The sequence below is a fragment of the Erythrolamprus reginae genome, unplaced genomic scaffold, assembly GCF_031021105.1.
Source record: "Erythrolamprus reginae isolate rEryReg1 unplaced genomic scaffold, rEryReg1.hap1 H_54, whole genome shotgun sequence".
In the NCBI taxonomy this organism is placed as follows: Eukaryota; Metazoa; Chordata; class Lepidosauria; order Squamata; family Dipsadidae; genus Erythrolamprus; species Erythrolamprus reginae.
In genome coordinates this window covers 107,944-130,701 of record NW_027248511.1, presented here as the reverse complement: position 1 = coordinate 130,701, position 22,758 = coordinate 107,944, and the positions used below count along the sequence as shown (strand labels likewise).

Below are 22,758 nucleotides of genomic sequence, written 5' to 3'. Positions count from 1 at the left end.
TGGGAAGCCAGCAGGAAGTTGCAGAACCAAAACCAGGCAGTTATAGAGGCGCAGAGCAGTCAGTGTGGGTATTATAGGTCCAGTGCTCAAACGGACAGCGTACCTGCCTCTGGAATTCTGGAAGTTTCAAGTGCAACTCCACACATCTGGAGATAATGGGTTGACGAAATACCTTATTGAAAATGTTAGAGGAGTTATTTCTCAAAAGTCTCAAGGCTGGTTTTTGAAATGTTGAAATTATTATTCTTTATTAGATTTGTATGCCGCCCCTCTCCGAAGACTCGGGGCGGCTCACAGCATATAATATAAAACAATAAATACAAAGACAAATCTAATTAATTAAAAAAACTATATACACTAAAAACCCAATATATTGAAAATAAATCAAACAAATTCAAATCACAGCCATAAATCTCATTTATTGGCCAGGGGGCAAGTCGAGGACCACCTGTATTTTTGGCCCTTCCATGTCCCACTCCATTATCCAAGACCTTGACGAAGGCAGTGTCCACAGACGATTTGAGCCTCTCTTTTGCCTCTAGGAGATCTCTCCAGCTCAGACGAAGACAATCTGAAACAGGAGGACAAAGAAAATGAGATGCCCCGCAAAACGCAGCCCCACTTGTGTTTTGAGATCACCAGCGAAGATGGCTTTAAAGTGCAGGCGGACAGCGTTGATGGTGAGGAGGGGACCAGCCCTGGCAGAATTCCTTTAACTGTTCTCTTGGGTGCTCTGTACCGCGTGCAAAGCTCACTCAATAATGGTGGATTAGTACACATGACTTTCTTTCTTTCTTTCTTTTTCTTTCTTTTTCTTTCCTTCTTTTTCTTTCCTTCCTTCCTTCCTCCCTCTCTTCCTTCCTTCCCTCCCTTTCTTCCTTCCTTCTTTCCTTCCTTCCTTCCTCCCTCCCTTCCCCCCTCCCTTCCTTCCTTTCCCCCTTCCTTCCTCCCTCCCTTCCTTCCCTCCCTTTCTTCCTTCCTTCCTTCCTCCCTTCCCCTCTTCCTTCCTTCCTTCCCCCCTTCCTCCCTCCCTCCCTTTCTTCCTTCCTCCCTCCCTTTCTTCCTTCCTTCCTTCCTCCCTTCCCCTCTTCCTTCCTTCCTTCCCCCCTTCCTTCCTCCCTCCCTCTGTTCCTTCCCTCCCTCCCTTTCTTCCTTCCTCCCTCCCTTCCTTCCTTCCCCCCTTCCTCCCTCCCTCTCTTCCTTCCTTCCCTCCCTTTCTTCCTTCCTTCCTTCCTCCCTTCCCCTCTTCCTTCCTTTCTTCCCCTGAGCCCACCAGAAGTTGGGAAACAGGCCATTTCTGGCCTCCAGAGGGCCTCCTGGGGGCGAAGGAAGCTGTTTTTGCCCTCCCCAGGCATTGAATTATGGGTGTGGGCACTTGCGCATGAACGATAGTGCATGCACACACTCTTGGCACCTGAAGACAAAAAGATTCGCCATCACTGGTATAGCCTTGAAATTGGTTATATATGTTTATACAGTATATATACAATCCAATACTTAAAAACACTTAAAAACCCTTAATATAAAAGACCATCATGCATCTCATACATACTATACAGAAAGCGGGAACGGCCCAGGGGAGTCAATTCCCCCATGCCAGACGACAGAGGTGGGTTTTGAGGAGTTTACGAAAGGCAAGGAGGGTGGGGGCAGTCCTAATCTCCAGGGGGAGTTAATTTCAGAGGGTCAGGGTCACCACAGAGAAGGCTCTTCCCCTGGGTCCCGCCAGACGACATTGTTTCGTCGACGGGACGAGGAGAAGGCCAACTCTATAACCACTGTGAAGCAATATTTATTTATTATTTATTATTTAGATTTGTATGCCGCCCCTCTCCGCAGACTCGGGGCGGCTCACAGCAAAACAAAACAATTCATGACAAATCTAAATTATAATTTAAAATATTTTTTAAAAACCATTTACTAAAACAAACATACATACATACAAACCTACCATGCATAAATTGTATATGCCCAGGGGAGATGTTTCAGTTCCCCCATGCCTGACGGCAAAGGTGGGTTTTAAGGACCTTACGAAAGGCAAGGAGAGTAGGGGCAGTTCTAATCTCTGGGACGAGCTGGTTCCAGAGAGTCGGGGCCGCCACAGAGAAGGCTCTTCCCCTGGGGCCTGCCAACCGACATTGTTTAGTTGACGGGACCCAGAGAAGGCCCACTCTGTGGGACCTAATCGGTCGCTGGGATTCGTGCGGCAGAAGGCGGTCTCGGAGATATTCTGGTCCAATGCCATGAAGGGCTTTAAAGGTCATAACCAACACTTTGAATTGTGACCGGAAATTGATCGGCAACCAATGCAGACTGCGGAGTGTTGGTGAAACATGGGCATACCTAGGGAAGCCCATGACTGCTCTCGGAGCTGCATTCTGCACGATCTGAAGTTTCCGAACACTTTTCAAAGGTAGCCCCATGTAGAGAGCATTACAGTAGTCGAACCTCGAGGTGATGAGGGCATGAGTGACTGTAAGCAGTGACTCCCGGTCCCGATAGGGCCGCAACTGGTGCACCAGGCAAACCTGGGCAAACGCCCCCAGTATATTAGTCCAAGTCCAGAGGGTTTTCTCATTGTGCCCAGAGAGAGAAATACCAGGCTTTTCCTAGAATCGAACTCAAAGCCTCCCAAGAGCTCCACCTCTAGGCCACCAGACCACTCAATATAATAATTCATTTGTGTTCTATCTCCAGGTGCCTGGAAAGCAGTGATTGAGAAGGTCCAGGAAGCTCGCACCAATGCCCGGCTCAAACACCTGTCCTTTGCAGGTAATAGAAGTTCTATGCCCTTTGGGATGTTTCCGCCTTTTCCATTCGAAGGGGAAAAGCTAGAGGAGGGAAAGGTAGATTAGCGTAGTTTTTAGGCTTTTTTCTGTGCAAGCAGGACTTCTTGGGATCAGGCCTGGAGTGATGAATTGCACCTATTTTCCTTACAGGAATGAATGGAGTGAGAATGTTGGGGATGCATCACGATGCTGTCATCTTCCTGGTGGAGCAGCTGTATGGTGCCAAGGCCTGTCACAAGTACAAATTCCGATACCACCAGCACGAAGGCGAGGAAGAGGAGCTGCCTCTCAATCCTCACGGTTGTGCCCGGGCTGAAGTTTACGTCAGGTGGGTGAATAACTTTCCTTTTTATTTGGTACAGGGCAGTGGTAAGGCAATGTTGGGTCTTCTATGACATGTGGACTACATCTCCCAGAATTCCTAAGCTAGTAAGATTGGCTCAGGAATTCTGGGAGTTGAAGTCCAGAAGTCATAGAAGAGCCAACTTTGCCTACCCCTGGTACAGGGTAATAGCCAATACTTCCTTGACTTAGGGTCATAATTGAGGCTGAAAAAATTCAACGTTAATTGGACTGCATCTTGCTGCAGTCGTTAAGAAGGCCACATAATTAGACCTTCCTAGCCAGCTTCTCCATTGTTGGAAACCAGCTGAGAAAGTTTGCAAATGATGACGGTGTAGTCCTGGCACAGTGCAATTACCATAAATGCAAGCCAGTTGCCATGCACCCAGATGGTGAACACTGACCACAGGAATGCTGCTATGGATATAAGCGCAAGGACTGGTCATAAGTTACATTTTTCAAGTGGTTGTAACTTTGAGTGATTGCTAACTGAATAGTCATAAGTCGAGGACTACCCATATTTGATTAGATTAGATTTATTCGATTTGTATGCCGCCCCTCTCCGGAGACTCGCAGCGGCTCACAACACAAAACATGATCCAAATCCAACAATAAAAAAGCAATTTGTGTGGGTGGGTGTGCTTGTTAATATAGTGGGGTTCTTTTTTAAAACTATTTTAAATACTTAAATTTATTGAATCTATTTGGATTTGTACGATTGTGTATATTTTTGTTGTGAGCCGCCCCGAGTTCGCGGAGAGGGGCGGCATACAAATCTAAACAATAAATAAAATAAAATAAATAAATTTAAAACCCTACGTATAAAAAACAATCATACATCTCAGACAAACCTTGTGTAAAATGGGAAACGGCCCGGGGGATCAATTTCCCCATGCCTGATGGCAGAGGCGGGTTTTGAGAAGTTTGCGAAAGGCAAGGAGGGTGGGGGCAATCCTAATCTCCGGGGGGGAGTTGATTCCAGAGGGTCGGGGCCGCCACAGAGAAGGCTCTTCCCCTGGGTCCTGCCAGACACCATTGTTTCATCGACGGGACCCGGAGAAGACCCACTCTGTGGGACTTAACCGGTCGCTGGGATTCGTGCGGCAGAAGGCGGTCTCGGAGGTATTCTGGTCCGATGCCGTGAAAGAATTTATAGGTCATAACCAACACTTTGAATTGTGAATGCAAACTGATCGGCAACCAATGCAGACTGCAGAGTGTTGGTGTGACATGGGCATATTTGGGAAAGCCCATGATTGCTCTCGCAGCTGCATTCTGCACGATCTGAAGTTTCCGAACACTTTTCAAAGGTAGTCCCATGTAGAGAGCGTTACAGTAGTTGAGCCTCGAGGTGATGAGGGCATGAGTGACTGTGAGCAGTGACTCCCGGTCCAGATAGGGCCGCAACTGGTGCACCAGGCGAACCTGGGCAAACGCCCCCCTTGCCACAGCCTAAAGATGTTTCTCTAATGTCAGCTGTGGATCGAGGAGGACGTCTGAGGGGGTCAATATTTTTCTCCCCGCCCGGGGTAATGGATGGACAGATGGAATTGTCCTTGGGAGGCAGCCACTCCGTCTTATCCAGGTTGAGTTTGAGTCTGTTGACACCCATCCAGACCCCAACAGCCTCCAGGCACCGGCACATCACTTCCACTGCTTCGTTGACTTGATCCGTTGATTTGAAGCCTGTGAGGCAATAAAAACGGGTTCCTGATCCAGTAGATTTTGGAAAGCCGGCTAGAATGCATGAGAAAAGGCGACTGAAAGGGCAGAGAATCCACTTGGGTTCTGAACAATTCTCTATTCCTCCCCTTTTAGGAAATGCACCTTTGACATGTTCAACTTCTTAGCATCTCAGCATCGTGTGCTTCCCGAGGGTGGCCCTTATGATGAAGAAGAAGACGAAGTACAGCTGAAGTCCACCAGGTAAAGAGGCCCTCTCGCTTTCATGGTCCTGGAGCTAGAGTAGACATCATGTCTGCTCTGACCCTTGTGTTGGGTAATGTCATGTCCAGCAGCTATGTTCAACCAAGAAAACTCCATTCTCATCATCAGGCTTAAAAGAGAAAAGGGGCTTGTGTTACAGAAAACCCATTTTCCTAACAAAGAAAGAATGTGCTATTTTAAATTTGACGGTTTTGCCGTTATTTTTTCCAGCTTTTTAAGGCATTTATTATAGACACAGATTTATCCAGGAGGAGAGGACAGTCATTGAAATCCGGTTAGTTAACTTCTAGATTTCTGATTTCAATAGAGCTCCATGGTAGCTTATAATTAGACCTGGATTAGACCTAATATGTATTATTATAGAGGCTGCAAAATCCCAATTACTGATTTTATTTTGAAGTGGATATGAAACAGGTAAGCTTTTTAAAAAGTGCTGCTGCTTCTTTAGCCAATAAAATTAACAGCCTGAATAGCCTGTATCCCTAATAACAATCTTTCTGTCACGTCTGTACAAAAGTATTGCTCTAATAAAGGAGGATATTTGCTGCCCCAAACCTTCTGCCTGATCAAAAGATCCTATGTAAAAGCTTTGAAAGAGCCCATCACATACTTATGTGGTTCAGGGCCTGATCTGATGTATTGTATCTTAGGCGAGCCACCAGCTTGGAGCTACCCATGGCCATGAGGTTTCGACACCTGAAGAAAACTTCCAAAGAGGCTGTGGGAGTGTACAGGTAATGCTTCAAAGAGATCACAAAAACATAGAGTTTAGAAGGAACCATGGAGGTCTTTTAGTCCAGCCCCCCGTGCTCAAGCAAGAAACCTTATACCATTTCAGACAAGTGGTTGTCCAGTCCCTTCTTTAAAATCTCCCTTGTTGTAGCACCCACAATTTCTAGAAGCAAATCATTCCACTGATTAAATTGTTCCAACTATCAGGAACTTTCTCCCTAGTGCTAGGTTGGTTCTCCCCTTGTTTAGTTTCCACCCATTGCTTCTTGTCCTGGTTTCAGGTACAGTGGTACCTCGTGATATGAACCCCTCGTGAACCCGGGGTTCGGAAATTTTTTGCTTCTTGTTACAAACTTTTTCCGGCTTACAAACCCACCGCAGATCGCAAAATGGTGCTCCGCTGGGCGGCGGTGCCCGTCTGTCACCTTTTAAAACAGCCGGGGGGCTTCTCGGCATTCTCCCGAACCCGAACTTTTTGGGTTCGGGTTCGGGAGGCCGCCGAGAAGCACCACCGCCCGGCTGTCACCTGAAACAGCCGGGGGGCTTCTCGGCGTTCTCCTGAATGCCGAACCTGGAAATTCGGCAAAAGTTCGGGTTCGGGTTCTGGAGGCCGCCGAGAAGCACCCGGCTGTTTCAGAAGGTTACAGCTGAGCGGCGCCACCTGGCGGAGCACCATTTTTGCAATCGGCAGCGGCGTTTTCGGCCGATCTGGAGGCTGAAACGGAGGTGGGGAATCCCAGTAGGGAATTCCATGGGCGGAGCTTTGACGTCACAAAGACGTCCTCCCTGGTCAGCCAAAATGTGGCCTCCTGAAGGGATTGGATACTGTAGCCTAGAGGTTAATTCTCTGCCTTACAAGGCAAAGGTTGCAGGTTCAAGTCCCAGTGAGGGTATGGCTAGCTGATGAGGCCAAAATAAGGCCGAAATAGATCTATCCTAGTCTCCCTTAATTCTCAAATTCAGCAAAAAACAAGTGACATATATGTGTGTGTGTGTGTGTGTCTTTTTTAAAATAATGGGTTTTTAGATATTTTTAAATATTAGATTTGTTATTGTACATTGTTTTTATTATTATTATTGCTGTAAGTCTCCCCGAGTCTACGGAGAGGGGGACATACAAATCTAATTAATAATAATAATAATAATAATAATAATAATAATAATAATAATAATATTTTAGCCTCCAAATCATCACTTGTTTAGGCCTTCCAGACAAAGGGTAGGCATAGCTGTGTCCTGCAATCGTTCCTGGATCTGACAGCGCAAAAGTCCTGACAACTCGCTGGGTTAATTCATACGCCCTCCGTTAGTTTTCAGCTGTCGGATGTTCTCTCCATTTTAGGTCAGCCATCCATGGGCGGGGCTTGTTCTGCAAGCGCAACATTGACGCGGGCGAGATGGTGATTGAGTACTCCGGCATTGTCATCCGTTCGGTGCTCACCGATAAGCGTGAAAAGTACTACGACAGCAAGGTATGCTTCTGAAGAAAGGGTAGAAGGGAAGGGGGGGATGCATGCTGGGAAAGCAATATGGTTGCCAGCTTATCCCAAAGGTGGTTTTTCAAGAGGCAAGTGGACTTTCTTCCTATGTTTCTTCTTTTGAAGATGTTTGGCTTCTCATCCAAGAATGACCTCATTCTGACTGAGGTCAGAACTGAAGAAGTTTCTTGGACGGGAAGCAAAGCGTCTTCAAGGATCAAAGAAAGAAGTTTCGTAAGCTCCTTAAAACCCACCTCTGCCGTCAGGCATGGGGGAACTGAGATATTCTTATCCCCTAGGCCTTTACAATTTATGCATGGTATGTTTGTTTGCATGTATGTTTGGTTTTACAAATAAGGGTGTTTAACTGTTTTAGTAGTGGATTTACATGCTGTTTTGTACTACTGTTGTTAGCCGCCCCAAGTCTATGGAGAGGGGCGGCATACAAATCCAATAAATAATAATAATAAATATTAGGTCCCACAGAGTGGGCCTTCTCCGGGTCCCGTCAACTGAAGAACAAACTTCCAGCAGACGTGGTAGATAAATCCACAGTAACTGAATTTAAACATGCTTGGGATAAACATATATCCATCCTAAGATAAAATACAGAAAATAGTATAAGGGCAGACTAGATGGACCAGGAGGTCTTTTTCTGCCGTCAGACTTCTATGTTTCTATGTTTTTAACTAAACAATGTCGTTTGGTGGGACCCAGGGGAAGAGCCTTGTCTGTGGCAGCCCCAGCCCTCTGCAACCAACTCCCCCCAGAGATTAGAATAGCCCCCACCCTCCTTGCCTTTCGTAAGCTCCTTAAAACCCACCTCTGCCGCCAGGCATGGGGGAACTGAGATATTCTTTCCCCCTAGGCTTCTACAATTTATGCATGGTATGTTTGTATGTGTGATTGGTTTTATAACAAGGGTTTTTAGCTATTTTAGTATTGGATTGTCACATGCTGTTTTTACCACTGTTGTTAGCCGCCCCGAGTCCACAGAGAGGGGCGGCATACAAATCCAATAAATAAATAAATAAAGTCCAGTTGCCTCTTGAAAAGCATCTTTGGGACAACCATGATCTGGATGACTGAGAATCTCCATAGACATGAAGCCAGCTGTGTTCTCGGCTTATCTCTGTTGGGTTCTTGATGTTCTCGATCCACAGCTCACATTAGAGAAACATCTTTCAGCTGTGGCGAGGGGGGCGTTTGCCCAGGTTCACCTGGTGCGCCAGTTGCGGCCCTATTTGGACCAGGAGTCATTGCTGACAGTCACTCATGCCCTCATCACCTCGAGGCTCGAGTACTGTAGCACTCTCTACATGGGGCTACCTTTGAAAAGTGTTCGGAAACTTCAGATCGTGCAGAACGCAGCTGCGAGAGCAATTATGGGCTTCTCTAAGTATGCCCATATCACTCCAACACTCCGCAGTCTGCATTGGTTGCCGATCAGTTTCCGGTCACAATTCAAAGTGTTGGTTATGACCTATAAAGACCTTCATGGCACCGGACCAGAATATCTCCGGGACCGCCTTCTGCCACACGAATCCCAGCGACCGGTTCAGTCCCACAGAGTTGGCCTTCTCTGGGTCCCATCGACTAAACAATGTCGTCTGGCAGGACCCAGGGGAAGAGCCTTCTCTGTGGCGGCTCCGACCCTCTGGAACCAGCTCCCCCCTGAGATTAGGATTGCCCCCGCCCTCCTTGCCTTTCGCAAACTCCTTAAAACCCACCTCTGCCGTCAGGCATGGGGGAACTGAAACATCTCCCCCTTGCCCATGTTGTTCTGGTGTTAGATTGATTGTGTGCTTGTTTTTTAATATTCTGGGGTTGTTTTTTATGAATTTTTTAGCTTAACATTGTAACTGGATTGGTGGGTATTGGATTTGTTATTATGTATTGTTTTTACCTTGTTGTGAGCTGCCCCGAGTTTGCGGAGAGGGGCGGCATATAAATCCAATAAATCTAATCTAATCTAATCTATGCTCCATTTCCTGCATTATCAAGTTAGCTAACCTCATCAGCATGGTGCTTGCACAACAATGGAAAAACGAGGAGAGCCCTACAGAGGAAAGAAAGTGTTATAATAAAAAATATTAGAATGTGCTGAGATGGATAGACTAACATTTAAAAGGAAGAAACAGAATGCTTTTTTAACATGGGACTTGTTCTATCAATGGATAACCAACAGAAACGGGTTAGAAGCTAAAAAGATTAAGGAGATAACAAAAATGTTTGTAGTGAAAATTCTCAAGATGGATAAATTAGTTGCATGATTACTTTGTGATTAATATTCATACCGTATATACTCGAGTATAAGTCGAGTTTTTTAGCCCAAAAAATGGGCTGAAAAACCCGACCTCGACTTATACTCGGGTGACTGACAAGTCACCACAAGAGGGCGCAAGCGGCTTAGGGAAAGACAGCCGTCTTTCAGCTTGAAAGAAGCGGCAACTGCCCGGTTAAGAAGCAAGAATCCACCCCCTAGCCAAACGGCTTTTTTCCTGTTTAGCTAGGGGGTGGATTCCTGCTTTTAACCGGGCAGTTACCGCTTCTTTCAAGCTGAAAGACGGCTGTCTTTCCCTAAGCCGCTTCCTCTCCCAGAGCGATATCCTTAGCCGTCTCCAGGAAGCAGCTTTGGGAAAGACAGCCGTCTTTCAGCTTGAAAGAAGCGGTAACTGCCCGGTTTAAAGCAGGAATCCACCTCCTAGCCAAACAGGAAAAAAGCCGTTTGGCTAGGGGGTGGATTCTTGCTTCTTAACCGGGCAGTTGCCGCTTCTTTCAAGCTGAAAGATGGCTGTCTTTCCCTAAGCCGCTTCCCGGAGACCGCTTAGGAACATCGCTTTGGGTGTGCCTGCCTCTCCTACAGTGGAGAGAGGCAGCAACTGGCCAGCCCTTCCCCCAGCCACTTAACCGAACGCTTTGGGAAGGTGCCGCCTCTCTTTGTTGTAGGAAAGGCAGGCGCACCCAAAGCGATGTCCCGAAGCGACTGAGGGAAAGGCAAAAGAAGCGGCAACTGCCCCACTTTCCCCCAGCCACTTAACCGAACGCTTCAGGAAGGTGCCGCCTCTCTTCGCTGTTGGAAAGGTGGTGGGGGTTCCAAGCAGGCATCAATCACCAAAAGAAGGAGGCACCTCCCCCGCCCGCCCTGGGTTTCCTTGCTGCAATCCCAGCTTCTCAGCTTTTTAAAAAATGAACGTTTGGGATTGCAGCAATGGATTTTTCCAATAGAAAATTACCGGAGTGGGCAATGGGCGTTGTCCTCTGAAATGGCCAGAGCAAGGGGCGGATGGGAGCGTGTGGTTCTTGCCAGCTACCCATTTGCCGGGACTTCACTTTCTGCCTGCCCCATGCCAAGGCCCCTGCCAGGTGAAAAACATTTGCCAGACTGCATAAACCCCCTTGTCTTGTTCTGCAACCTCAGTGAGAAGGGGCTGGCTGGGTGGAAAAGCAGCGAGCCATTCCCTCCCGACATTCCCTTCCCTCACTCACTCGCCTTTATTTTGCCGGCTCGGCTGCCTTTTCATACTACTATTCCCATGACCAACTCCGCGGCCGGTCGCCCCCTCGCCCACACTTCCCTCCCGGTGCCTCTTGGGAGTTGTAGTCTTTTCGAGAAGGCGGGCTCAGCCACTCTGCCCGAAGAGACACTACAGCTCCCAGAAGGCTAAAGGGAGCGTGATCTAAACCGTGGATGCAGCCGAAAGAGACATCGGCAGGCGTCCTGTCAATGAGTATTTCCGTGGGGGGGAGGGGGTGCGAGCCTGAGTTGTTTTCCTGGAATGAAAAGCACAGGCACTCAAGCCCTCCAGGAAAATTGCTGTACTTCTCTGCGTCTTTCATTTGGTGACTTAGCCCTGCTTTGTGCTCTGCACCTGAGCAGGGGTGCCCCCCTCCTCTGTCCTAAAGTCCCTGTCTTATACACTTGGCATTTTACTCATTGCCAGTGTCAAGGCATTTTAAGGGTTACCGTACTTATGCATTTTATGCTATATGCTGTTGTATTGTTGTTACATTTTATATTGCTTTTTAGTTGTTGTGATTGTTGTGAGCCACCCAGAGACCTGTTGGAGTTGGGCGGCAAGGAAGGAGGGAGGGAGGGAAGGAAGGAGTTAGGAAAGAAGGAAGACAGAAAGAAAGAAAAAAAGATGGTAGGAAGGAAAAGAGACAAAGAAAGATGGTAGGTAGGAAGGAAAAGAGACAAAAAAGGAAAGGAGGGAGGGAAGGGACAGAAGAAGGAAAGAAAAAGGAAGGAAGATAGGCAGTCAGAAAAAGAAAGGGGGAGGGAAGAAGGAAGGAAGGAAGGAGAGACAGAAAGAAAGAAAGAAAGACCTATGACCACAATTGAGCCCAAAATTGTGGTTGTTAAATAAAGCGTTGCTCAGTGAGAATCACCACATTTTACTCAATCCATGACATTTCCTAGCTCTAACAGTGATGTGCAAGCTAGGGAAGTACTGGTACATCTGAAGGCATATGTAATGTTCTAGTTGTGGTTAAATGTGTGGCAGAAAGTGGACTCTGGGTTTGTTTTTCCTATTACAGTAAGTAAGGTTGAATGTACCGTATATACCTGTAATTTTACAAGAGCTCCCTCGCTCTCTCTCTCTCTGTAAATATAAATACGGTATAGTTTATATAGTAAACAATGTACGGTGTATTTTTGTGTGCATGTGTGTAATATGTATGTACACATATGGCATATATACATAGAATTAAATAGTATATTTTGGATTTTCAGTAATAGTAAATAGAGAGGGAAATTGTATCTCTTTGAGGCAAAGAGAGGCCAAGTATCCTAACCCTAACCCAAACCAGCAGGAGCAGTGGGGGATTGAGGCAAGTACAGTACTTGCATTTTTTTTGCCTATACCTGCCTTGGGTGGGACATATACCTGTTTACCCTCTTTTAAACTTACAGAGCTAGTTTACTGGTTTTCTTTGAAATAAATATTCTAAAAAATTTAATCTACTGATGCCTCAATTGATGTAATTTTATTGGTTTCCATTTTTATAAGTTACCAGTAGCCGCTGCAATTTCCACCCTCGACTTATACAGGGGTTTATAAATTTTCCCAGTTTTTGTGGCAAAAGTAGGCGCCTCGACTTATAGTCGGAGCGACTTATACTCGAGTATATACGGTATGTTTACTATGATTATTGTTGTACCTCTACTTAAAACTAATTGTGCCCAGACAACATGCTGTTCAGATAGAAATGGAACTTTTTATGTTTACTAAAAAAAAAAGTATCAGTAAGACATGTTTGCAAAAAAAAAGTTAGCTAACATCATCATCGCAAGCTTGTGGTTCCCTGTTCAAACTTTCTGTCCATTGGCCGAAACTCTTTTCCAACTTTTAATTTAATTTAATAGATTTATAAGCCGCCCTTCTCCAAAATGGACTCAGGGCAGCGTACAATAATTAAAATATATGACCAGTAAAACCCCAAAATTAGACCCATTCATCCATCAGACATTCATCCTTATTTTGGGTCATTCTTTGTCAAGTGGACCAGGTGTCCACTTGACTGATTTTTGCAGCCTTATTTGAAAAGAAACCATCACAAAAACAACATACATGGTAGGAAAAAACGTGCTCTTTCTAATGAAATAAAAATGAAGATGATTGAAGGTGAGAAAACACAGAACTCCGTTTCATCACCTTCAATCATCTTCATTTTTATTTCATTAGAGCACGTTTTTTCCTATCATATATGTTGTTTTTGTGATGGTTTCTTTTCAAATAAGGCTTCCATTTCACCTGGTCCACTTGACAAAGAATGACCCTTTTCTCCTCCTTCATGAGGACTAGGGCCCCAAATTCTCCACAACCAAGAATCCAACAACACAACCCTGAGCTCTATGGATTCTCCACGCCTCCCCCCCCCCTCTTTACCTCTCCTTTCCTTCCTTGCAGGGCATCGGATGCTACATGTTCCGCATCGATGACTTCGACGTGGTGGATGCCACGATGCACGGCAACGCCGCCCGCTTCATCAACCACTCCTGCGAGCCCAACTGCTACTCCCGCGTGATCCACGTCGAAGGCCAGAAGCATATTGTGATTTTTGCCCTGCGCCGGATTTTCCGGGGCGAAGAACTCACCTACGACTACAAATTCCCCTTCGAAGACGCGGGCAGCAAACTCCCTTGCAATTGCGGAGCCAAACGTTGCCGACGTTTCCTCAATTAAAGACTGGTCCCTCGCTTGGCTTTCCAGATCCATAGGCTTGCCCAGCCTCTTCCCAGTGTCAGAGGGTGGCCGGGCGAAGTGGGATGGATGGGGAGCCTTAATCATGGCATAACCTTTTGGTGGGCTGCTGCATTGCTGACCCATCCCTTTAATTCCTTGGAGCGTGTGATTCCAAGGACCTCAATCATCTCCAAAGAGCATCAGGGATGCCCTGTGTTACGTACGAGTGATGGGGGAAAGCTCTTAGCGGCAGCTCGGTCTATATATATTATTTTTTTGTTTTGTGGCTTGAAATTATGAGATGCAGAGATCCAGGGCAAAAAATGCAGGAAGAATCACTCTTATTTGTGCCCCCATTCTGCTTCATTAGACCTCTTTCTCTTCTTCCTCCTCTTTCTTCCTTCCGCACCTCCCCAGTCCTGTGGGGCGAGAACAATCTTTTTTATTTTGTACTTTTAAACTTTTGTGGGTTTTTTCCCCCTCCTTCCTCCAAGATGACCCTCTGTTTTAAAGAAGAAGAAAAAAAAATACATCAAACCCAGGAGGATGTAAATAGTTGTACAAATTTCTAAACCTGTTTATTTTCTATGCACTTTTTTTATTTAAGATGCTCAGTCAACTCAGACGGGAAAGGGTTGGATTCTTGTTGGTATAATTTTAAATAAAAAGCAATTTTGACACAAGATTGTGTCCTCCGTGGCTTCAGTTGCTCAGGATGAATGAGAATGTGTGAATGTAGAACAAAACTCTGGAGAGAGAGACAGTGGTGGTTCTGTCATTTAATGAACTTTCCTTGGTTATAACAGAATTGAGAATATAGAACTTGTGACTGTAATTGAACCTGCTGTTTACAGTGACTTGTAAATTAAATTACAGTGGTACCTCTACTTAAGAACTTTTCTAGATAAGAACTGGGTATTCAAGATTTGTTTGCTTTTCTTCCTAAGAACCATTTTCTGCTTAAGAACCCAAGCCCAGAAAAACTTCCCGGGAAATTTGAGAATGGCACGAAGGCCCGGCCAGTTTCCTGCCATTCCCCCTTTAATCTCGGCCATCTCGGGCTTTTCTGTGCCGCCAGAGGAGCCTTTCGGTGGCGCTTAAGGAGGCTTTGGCAGTCCAGAGTGAGCGAAGCATTTTCCTTTCTCTGGGCGCTCGGAGAGGGAATAAACCTCTGCCAGCACCCAGAGAAAAGAAAAGCTCCCTTCACTTTGGGTAGCGACTGTCTTCCTCCTCTTCTTCCTCCTCCTCCTCCCACCCAAATTCCGAGCTTTTATTTCTTTCCTAAAGGGTTTTCACACATTATTTGCTTTTACATTGATTCCTATGGGAAAATTGCTTCTACTTACAAAGTTTTCTACTTAAGAACCTGGTCACGAAATGAATTAAGTTCTTAAGTAGAGGTGCCACTGTAGTTGGTGACCATGCCCAATTTTACAAATTTTTTTTCCCCCTGTGGTCGATAAGTGAACCCTTTGTTCACTATGGGATGGGTTATTTTGCCAGAAAGCAGAAGTAAACACTGGATTCTGGCAAAAACATAGACCAAGGTCACGTAACTACGGGACACTTCAAAGTCTGTGCTGAAAATACAGGCTGATTGCCGAGTGCCCAAAATGCAGTCATGTGACTGAAGAAGGAGAGCATGGGTTTTGGATCTTCAAACCCAGGTCCGTTGGGTCTGTTGTAGCTTTGAACAGTTGATAAGTGATCAGTGGTAAGTTGAGGATTACCTACTGATTTTTCTTAAGTACGCCTGACTGAAAGGGCATACTGCCTTCCTTCCACTAAACCAGTGGTTCTCATCCCAGGGGTCGGGACCCCTTTGGGGTCAGATGACCATTTCACAGGGGTCTCCTAAGACCAAGGGAAAAGATAAATTTCCCACGGTGGTAGGAACTAAAGCTTCTATACTGGCGCCTTGCAACATATTTTTACAATCCGACCAATCAGGTGTTTACAGTGGGGGTGTCCCTCTTACCTTCCTGTCGGGAGAATTGGTGCTAGACTTATGGTTGGGGGCCACCACAACATGAGGAACTGTATTAAGGAGTCGTGGCATTAGAAAGGTTGAGAACCACAGCACTAAATGCTCTGAGCATACAAACCGTTTGCATTGGCCTCTCAGGTTCTTTCCCCTAAAAACAAAACCCTCAGAGCAACGAGCCAGGATTTTAAAGAATTCTGACACTATAAGCCATACAAACACAGTGACATATAGTTGTACTTCCACATACAGTTGTACAACTGGACTGACATTTTTGCATTACTTCCGGAACTTAGGTACATATCCTCTCTCGTACCAGCCAGCTAGGGAATTCTGGGAGTTAAAGTCCACATGTCCTAAAAATTGCCAATTTTGAAGACCACCTGATTGAGACAAAGTCACCTATACAATTTGTTTTGCAATTTGGAGCTGTAACAGAATAACAAAGCGAACAGTTGCTCCAACCCCTTGCTCCAAAAAAAATAAAATGACTTATGATCTGTTCTCGCACTAAGGACCATCATAGCATCCCCAGGGTCACATGATCAAAAATTGGGCACTTGGCAATTGCCATGTACTTTACAATGGTTCTAATTTCCCAGGGTTATGTATATAGCGTCCAGGCAAAATCAGAGTTGGAAGGGAACTTCCAACTCTGGTCTTCAAGTCCAACCCCTTATATACCATTTCAGAGAAGTGCAGTCTCTTCTTAAAGTGCAGTGATGAAGTACCCATAATTTCTAGAAGCAAGTCGATTCACTGATTGATCTGTTGAGAAATTTCTCCTTAGTTCTAGGTTGCTTCTCTCCTTGATTAGTTTCCACCCATCTCTTCTTGTTCTACCCTCAGCTGCTTTGGAGAATAGCTTGACTCCCTCTTCTTTGTGGCAACCCCTGAGATATTGGAAGACTGCTATCATTTCCTTCTTTTTTAAATAGTTTTTATTGAATTTAAAACAAATCAACCTACAAAATACAAACACAAAATATACATATATACAAAACCAACATATATAAGGAAAAATAAAAAAAGTTTATGTATATTACAGCATTACTACCATAAGTCTATTATGTTCTTAACTACCCACCTCTCTACCTACCTACTTACCTACCTATTTTATTTGTCAAACATGTATACGATAAAAGATACAGTGGTACTGCTACTTAAGAACGCCTCTACTTAAGAACTTTTCTAGATAAGAACTGGGTGTTCAAGATTCTTTTGCCTCTCCTTAAGTTTTTCTACTTAAGAACTGGAGCCCACAAAAATTTCCCAGGAAATTTGAGAACGGCACGAAGGCCCGGCCAGTTTCCTGCCATTCCCTCTCTAATCCTGGCCATCTCGGTTTTTCTGGCCTTTCGGTGGCGCGTAAGGAGGCTTTGGCAGTCTAGAGCGAATGAAGTATTTCCCTTTCTCTGGGCGCTTGAAGAGGGAATAAACCTGCCAGCGCCCAAAGAAAAGAAAAGCTCCCTTCACTCTGGGCAGCGACTGTCCTCCTCCTCTTCTTCTTCCTCCTCCTTCTCCCACCCAAATTCTGAGCTTTTATTTTTTTCCTAAAGGGTTTGTATGCATTATTTGCTTTTACATTGATTCCTATGGGAAAAATGGCTTCTACTTACAAACCTTTCTACTTAAAAACCTGGTCACGGAACGAATTAAGTTCTTCAGTGGAAGTACCACTGCATTGGCATGAACCTAAACACTAGTAAAGTAGGTACAGGTCAATTAGGCAGTAGGACAATGGTGCCCTCATGCACGCCCAGGGTTGGGCTTCTGCACTGGCACAGAGTGCTGTGCCAACCCAGGAAACGCAAATCTCCAACAAACGGGGTTCAGAAGACCCTGAGTGCTCCCCCCCCCCCCCCTCCTGCCCGCCCCGCTTCCTCTGGCGCCTTCGCGGCCTCCTTGGGCATCTCGCAGCAGCTGCCGGACTACAGCTCCCAGAGTTCCTGGCTGCTGTGGAAGGGGGGGAGAGATAGAGAGAGAGAAGGGAGGGGCGCGGCAGGGGGCGGGGCTTCCGGCCCGGAAGCAGCTGCGCCGGGAGGAAAAGGGAGCGGGACCGGGGGGAGACTTTCGGGCGGGCGTCAGAAGAGCGAAGGTGGGCCGGGTCCCCTCTCGAGCCCCGTTCCGGTGTTCGGCTTCCTGTCATTTCTGCGGCGGGGCCGGGGAGGGGCCGCCAGCCGTGGGGCAACATGAACCTGGAGCGCGTCTCCAACGAAGAGAAGCTGAACCTCTGCCGGAAGTATTACCTGGGTGAGCCCCAGCTTGGGGGGGAGGCAGCGCAGCCTGGTTTGGGGGTGGGTGGGTAGAGGAGCGGTCTAGGGTGTGTGTGGGGGGGTAAGATTGGGGTTCTTTTAAAAAAGGGGAAGCTCAATAGGCGGGGCGCTCAGCGGAAGTGGCTCGGGTTCTTTAAGAGGCTGGCTGGGGGATTCTGGGAGCTGAAGTCCAGGCCACTTTAAAAAGTCCACTTTCAAAAACACTGGGCTAAATTTTACTTTAAAACTTATTTATGCTGCTGCTAGGCTTGGAGTCATTAGATCCGAGTCTCTGGCCACTGAATGTTTATTATGTTTGGTCGTATTGAATGAATGATTGTGATACTTAGTTTTTATAATGTTTTTAATTAATTATCTATATTAATTGGATCTGATTATAATTTGTATATTGTTTTATAACATGTTGTGAGCCGCCCCGAGACCATGGAGAGAGGCAGCATACAAATCTAATTAATAATAATAATAATAATAATAATAATAGGTTAAGCAGGGGTAGGCAAAGTTGGCTCTTCTATGGCATGTGGACTTCAACTCCCAGAATTCCTGAGCTAGCATAATTGGCTCAGGAATTCTGGGAGTTGAAGTCCTCAAGTTATAGAAGAGCCAACTTCCCCGGGGCCAGCCAAACGACATTGTTTAGTCGACGGGACCCGGAGAAGGCCAACTCTGTGGGACCTTATCGGTCGCTGGGATTCGTGCGGTAGCAGGCGGTTCCGGAGGTAATCTGGTCCAATGCCATGTAGGGCTTTAAAGATCATAACCAACACTTTGAATTGTGACCGGAAACTGATCGGCAGCCAATGCAAGCCACAGAGTGTTGAAGAAACATGGGCGAATCTTGGAAGCCCCACGACGGCTCTCGCGGCTGCATTCTGCACGATCTAATAACAACAACAATAACAATAATAATTATTATTATTAGATTTTTATGCCGCCCCTCTCCATTTGTATGAAGTGGTGAAGGACTAGAAGACCTCCAAGTTCCCTTCCAACTCTGTTATTCTATATTTCTAAGAGGAAAACCAATTTGGATAAAACACACTTTTCTGTTCATGAAACCCCTGTGAAAAATCTCTTTTCCCCCCCTGCACCGTCCCTTGAAGAAAGCAAAGAAGTAGATAATGTCTTTCTCCCATTTCTTTAGGTGGCTTTGCTCTGCTCCCTTTCCTGTGGCTGGTGAACGTCATTTGGTTTTTCCGAGAGGCCTTTTTTGCACCTGCATACACTGAGCAGCTTCAGATCAAGCGCTGTAAGTTTCTCGTGGGGAAGGGGATGGGAGGGTATTCTGGTGGGTACAGTATGTTCTAAGACAGGTGTCAAACTCAAGACCTGGTGCTTAGATCTGGCCGACAGGCCTCCCTCGAAACAGCAAAGGACCAGCCCACGCTGCCTCTACCAGCGAAAACAGAGCTTGGGAGGACCATGCGTGGCTTCCCCAAGTTCTGTTTTTGCTGGCAGGGGGGCTGCAGGAGGCTATCACGGCTGAAAACAGGGCGTGGAGGTCCAAACATGGCCCTACCAAGCGCCATTTTCACTGGCAGAAGGCTAGCAAAACAAATTAAAACAAAAGGAGAAATATTTCCCCTTTTCCATTTGGGGCAGGAAAGGAGAAAGGGAAAGAGGAAAAGAAAAAGAAAAAGAACGAAAGAGGGGAAAGAATAATAATAATAATAATAATAATAATAATGATAATAATAATAATAATTTATTAGATTTGTATGCCGCCCCTCTCCTAAGACTCGGGGCGGCTCACAACAATAATAACAACAATGTTACAATGGAAACAAATCTAATATTAAAAAACAGCTAAAAACTCCATCATTTAAAAACCATGCAACACACACGTACCATACATAAATGTAAAAGCCTGGGGGAGATGTCTCAGTTACCCCATGCCTGGCAATACAGGTGGGTCTTAAGCAATTTGCGAAAGACAAGGAGAGTGGGGGCAGTTCTAATCTCTGGGGGGAGTTGATTCCAGAGGCCCGGGGCCGCCACAGAGAAGGCTCTTCCCTGGGGCCTCTCCTTTTCTCTCTCTCTCTCTCTTGCTTTCTTTCTCTCTTGCTTTCTTTTCTCTCTCTTTCGCTCTCTCTTTTGCTTTCTTTTCTCACTCTTGCTTTCTCTCTCTTTCTTTTCTTTCTCTCTCTTTTTCTCTCTTGCTTTCTTTCTCTCTCTTTCTCTATCTCTCTCACTCTCTCTCTCAGCAAAAAGTTGCAAGATCGGAACCTGAGCTTCCTTCTTCGCGGCACACCTGACCATGTCTCGCGGCACACTAGTGTGCCACGGCACACTGGTTGAAAAACACTGGTTTAGTCGACGGGACCCGGAGAAGGCCAACTCTGTGGGACCTTATCAGCCGCTGGGATTCATGCGGTAGAAGGCGGTTCCGGAGGTACTCTGGTCCGATGCCATGTAGGGAGTAAGAAGAAAGGAGAATGAAGAGGGAAGGGAGGGAGGGTCTTAAGGAAATCTTGCCTTAGCACTTGGCCACAAAGGTGGCTCCGACACGGCTGATGTCGAGCTGTCTTGCCCATCGAGATCAGACACAACCCTGATGCAGCCCTCAGTGAAATCGGGTTTGATACCCCTATCTTAAGACAACAGCCCTGACTGGAACTCAGTTCTTGATGAGGTGCTGGGATGCAAAATAAAGCATGGCATCGGGCCAGATTACCTGCGGGTCCTCCTTCTGCAGCATGAATTCCAGCAACCGGTTAGGTCCCACAGAGTTGGCCTTCTCCAGGTCCCGTCAACTAGACAATGTCACTTGGCGCTGGGGGGGTAGGGATAAAGCCTTCTCTGTGGGGGCCCCAGCTCTCTGGAATCAGCTTTCCCCGGAGACTCGTACTGCCCCCACCCTCCTCGCGTTCCGCAAGTGTCTGAAGACTGATCTATGCCGCCAAGACTGGGGTCATTAGATTCTACCCCCTGACCAATGAATGTTACCTATGATTGTTGTGTGAGTGGGTATGAGTGTTTTTTTAACAATACAGTGGTACTTCTACCTAAGAACGCCTCTACTTAAGAACTTTTCTAGATAAGAACTATGTGTTGAAGATTTTTTTGCCTTTTCTCAAGAGCCATTTTCCACTTACAAACTCGAGCCTCTGAAACTGTAACCGGAAAAGGCAGGGAGAAGCCTCTGGGGGGCCTCTCTAGGTATCTCATGGGAGGAAACAGGGCCGGAAAAGGCGGGGAAAAGTCTCTGGGGGGCCTCTCTAGGTATCTCATGGGAGGAAACAGGGCAGGAAAAGGCGGGGAGAAGTCTCTGGGGGGCCTCTCTAGGTATCTCATGGGAGGAAACAGGGCAGGAAAAGGCAGGGAGAAACCTCCGTGGGGCCTCTCTAGGAATCCCCTGGAAGGAAACAGGGCCTCCACCCTCCCTGTGGTTTCCCCAATCGCACATATTATTTGCCTTTACATTCATTCCTATGGGAAAAAATTGCTTCTTCTTACCAACTTTTCTACTTAAGAACCTGGTCACGGAACGAATTAAGTTCATAAGTAGAGGTACCACTGTACTGGGTTTTATAGATGAGTACACTTAGTTTTTAAATTAATTGAATTTGGATGATGCTATTGTATTGTTCTTTTTTATTTGTTATATGCCGCCCCGAGTCTTCGGAGAGGGGCGGCATATCCAAATAAACAAATAAATTGGAGGCAGGGGAAGAGAGGAATGCTTAATTGTTTTCTGGTCGTTTCTTCCCACCTCTTCGCAGATGTCCAGCGGTCCGCCTTAGGTCTCCTTTTCTGGGTGATTGTGCTCACCACGTGGAGCTGCATCTTCCAGTCACGCCGGGCCGAGTGGGGTGAACTTGGCGACTACCTTTCCTTCACCATCCCGCTGGGCATCCCCTGAAGTACATCCTTCCTCAAAGGTCCTCAAGGTGGACTTTTGCATTTTACTGTCAGACTCCTTGAGTAGCCCTCCCCTGGCTAATTTCTTTTCTCCTAATATCTCCTTTTCATGGAATCCAAGTTGGGAACCTACTGTGGTAAACTGTGGAGGGGAGGGGGGGCGCCTCTTCTCTGTGGTCCTCCGGATCATCAACTCCAGCTCTCCTTGACTACAAAAAGATGATCAATAAAGATAGGATGGTCTCTTCTTGTTGGCCTCCAGCGTGATGGTGTTGTGAGAAAGGGATGAGCGGTGGAGGGCAAAACCTCTTGTTCGAAACAGGTGTCTGGTAAATGATTTAGCTTTACTAGATAAATGGTCAAAGCAATGGAAACTGCAGTTTAATGTTTCCAAATGTAAAATAATGCACTTGGGGAAAAGGAATCCTCAATCTGAGTATTGTATTGGCAGTTCTGTGTTAGCAAAAACTTCAGAAGAAAAGGATTTAGGGGTGGTGATTTCTCAAAATGGGTGAACAGTGCAATCAGGTGGTAGGGAAAGCAAGTAGGATGCTTGGCTGCATAGCTAGAGGTATAACAAGCAGGAAGAGGGAGATTATGATCCCGCTATATAGAGTGCTGGTAAGACCACATTTGGAATACTGTGTTCAGTTCTGGAGACCTCACCTACAAAAAGATATTGACAAAATTGAACGGGTCCAAAGACGGGCTACAAGAATGGTGGAAGGTCTTAAGCATAAAACGTATCAGGAAAGACTTCATGAACTCAATCTGTAGAGTCTGGAGGACAGAAGGAAAAGGGGGGACATGATAGAAACATTTAAATATGTCAAAGGGTTAAATAAGGTCCAGGAGGGAAGTGTTTTTAATAGGAAAGTGAACACAAGAACAAGGGGACACAATCTGAAGTTAGTTGGGGGAAAGATCAAAAGCAACATGACAAAATATTATTTTACTGAAAGAGTAGTAGATCCTTGGAACAAACTTCCAGCAGACGTGTTAGATAAATCCACAGTAACTGAATTTAAACATGCCTGGGGTAAAGATAGATAAAAGATAAAGATAAAATACAGAAAATAGTATAAGGGCAGACTGGATGGACCATGAGGTCTTTTTCTGCCGTCAGTCTTCTATGTTTCTATGTCTGGGTTACTGGGT

The 22,758-nt window shown here is 46.0% G+C and overlaps 2 protein-coding genes across 2 annotated transcripts in view; both read left to right on the top strand.

Moving 5' to 3' along the window:
• LOC139155776 (histone-lysine N-methyltransferase 2B-like) overlaps positions 1-14,162 on the top strand; it is a 104,977-nt gene extending 90,815 nt beyond the window's left edge. Inside the window, 7 exon segments of the mRNA XM_070731043.1 lie at positions 543-680; positions 2,698-2,772; positions 2,940-3,117; positions 4,950-5,057; positions 5,729-5,812; positions 7,153-7,282; positions 13,204-14,162. Of these exon segments, the coding sequence (XP_070587144.1) occupies positions 543-680; positions 2,698-2,772; positions 2,940-3,117; positions 4,950-5,057; positions 5,729-5,812; positions 7,153-7,282; positions 13,204-13,479 (989 nt within the window). The 3' untranslated portion in view covers positions 13,480-14,162.
• Positions 14,163-17,503: 3,341 nt separating this feature from the next.
• On the top strand, positions 17,504-21,847 carry LOC139155775 (gamma-secretase subunit PEN-2-like). The gene is made up of 3 exons (XM_070731042.1): positions 17,504-17,716; positions 18,884-18,988; positions 21,462-21,847. The coding sequence occupies exons 1-3, from the start codon at positions 17,656-17,658 to the stop codon at positions 21,599-21,601; spliced, it is 306 nt and encodes a 101-aa protein (XP_070587143.1). The 5' UTR covers positions 17,504-17,655; the 3' UTR covers positions 21,602-21,847.
• Positions 21,848-22,758: the final 911 nt, after the last annotated feature.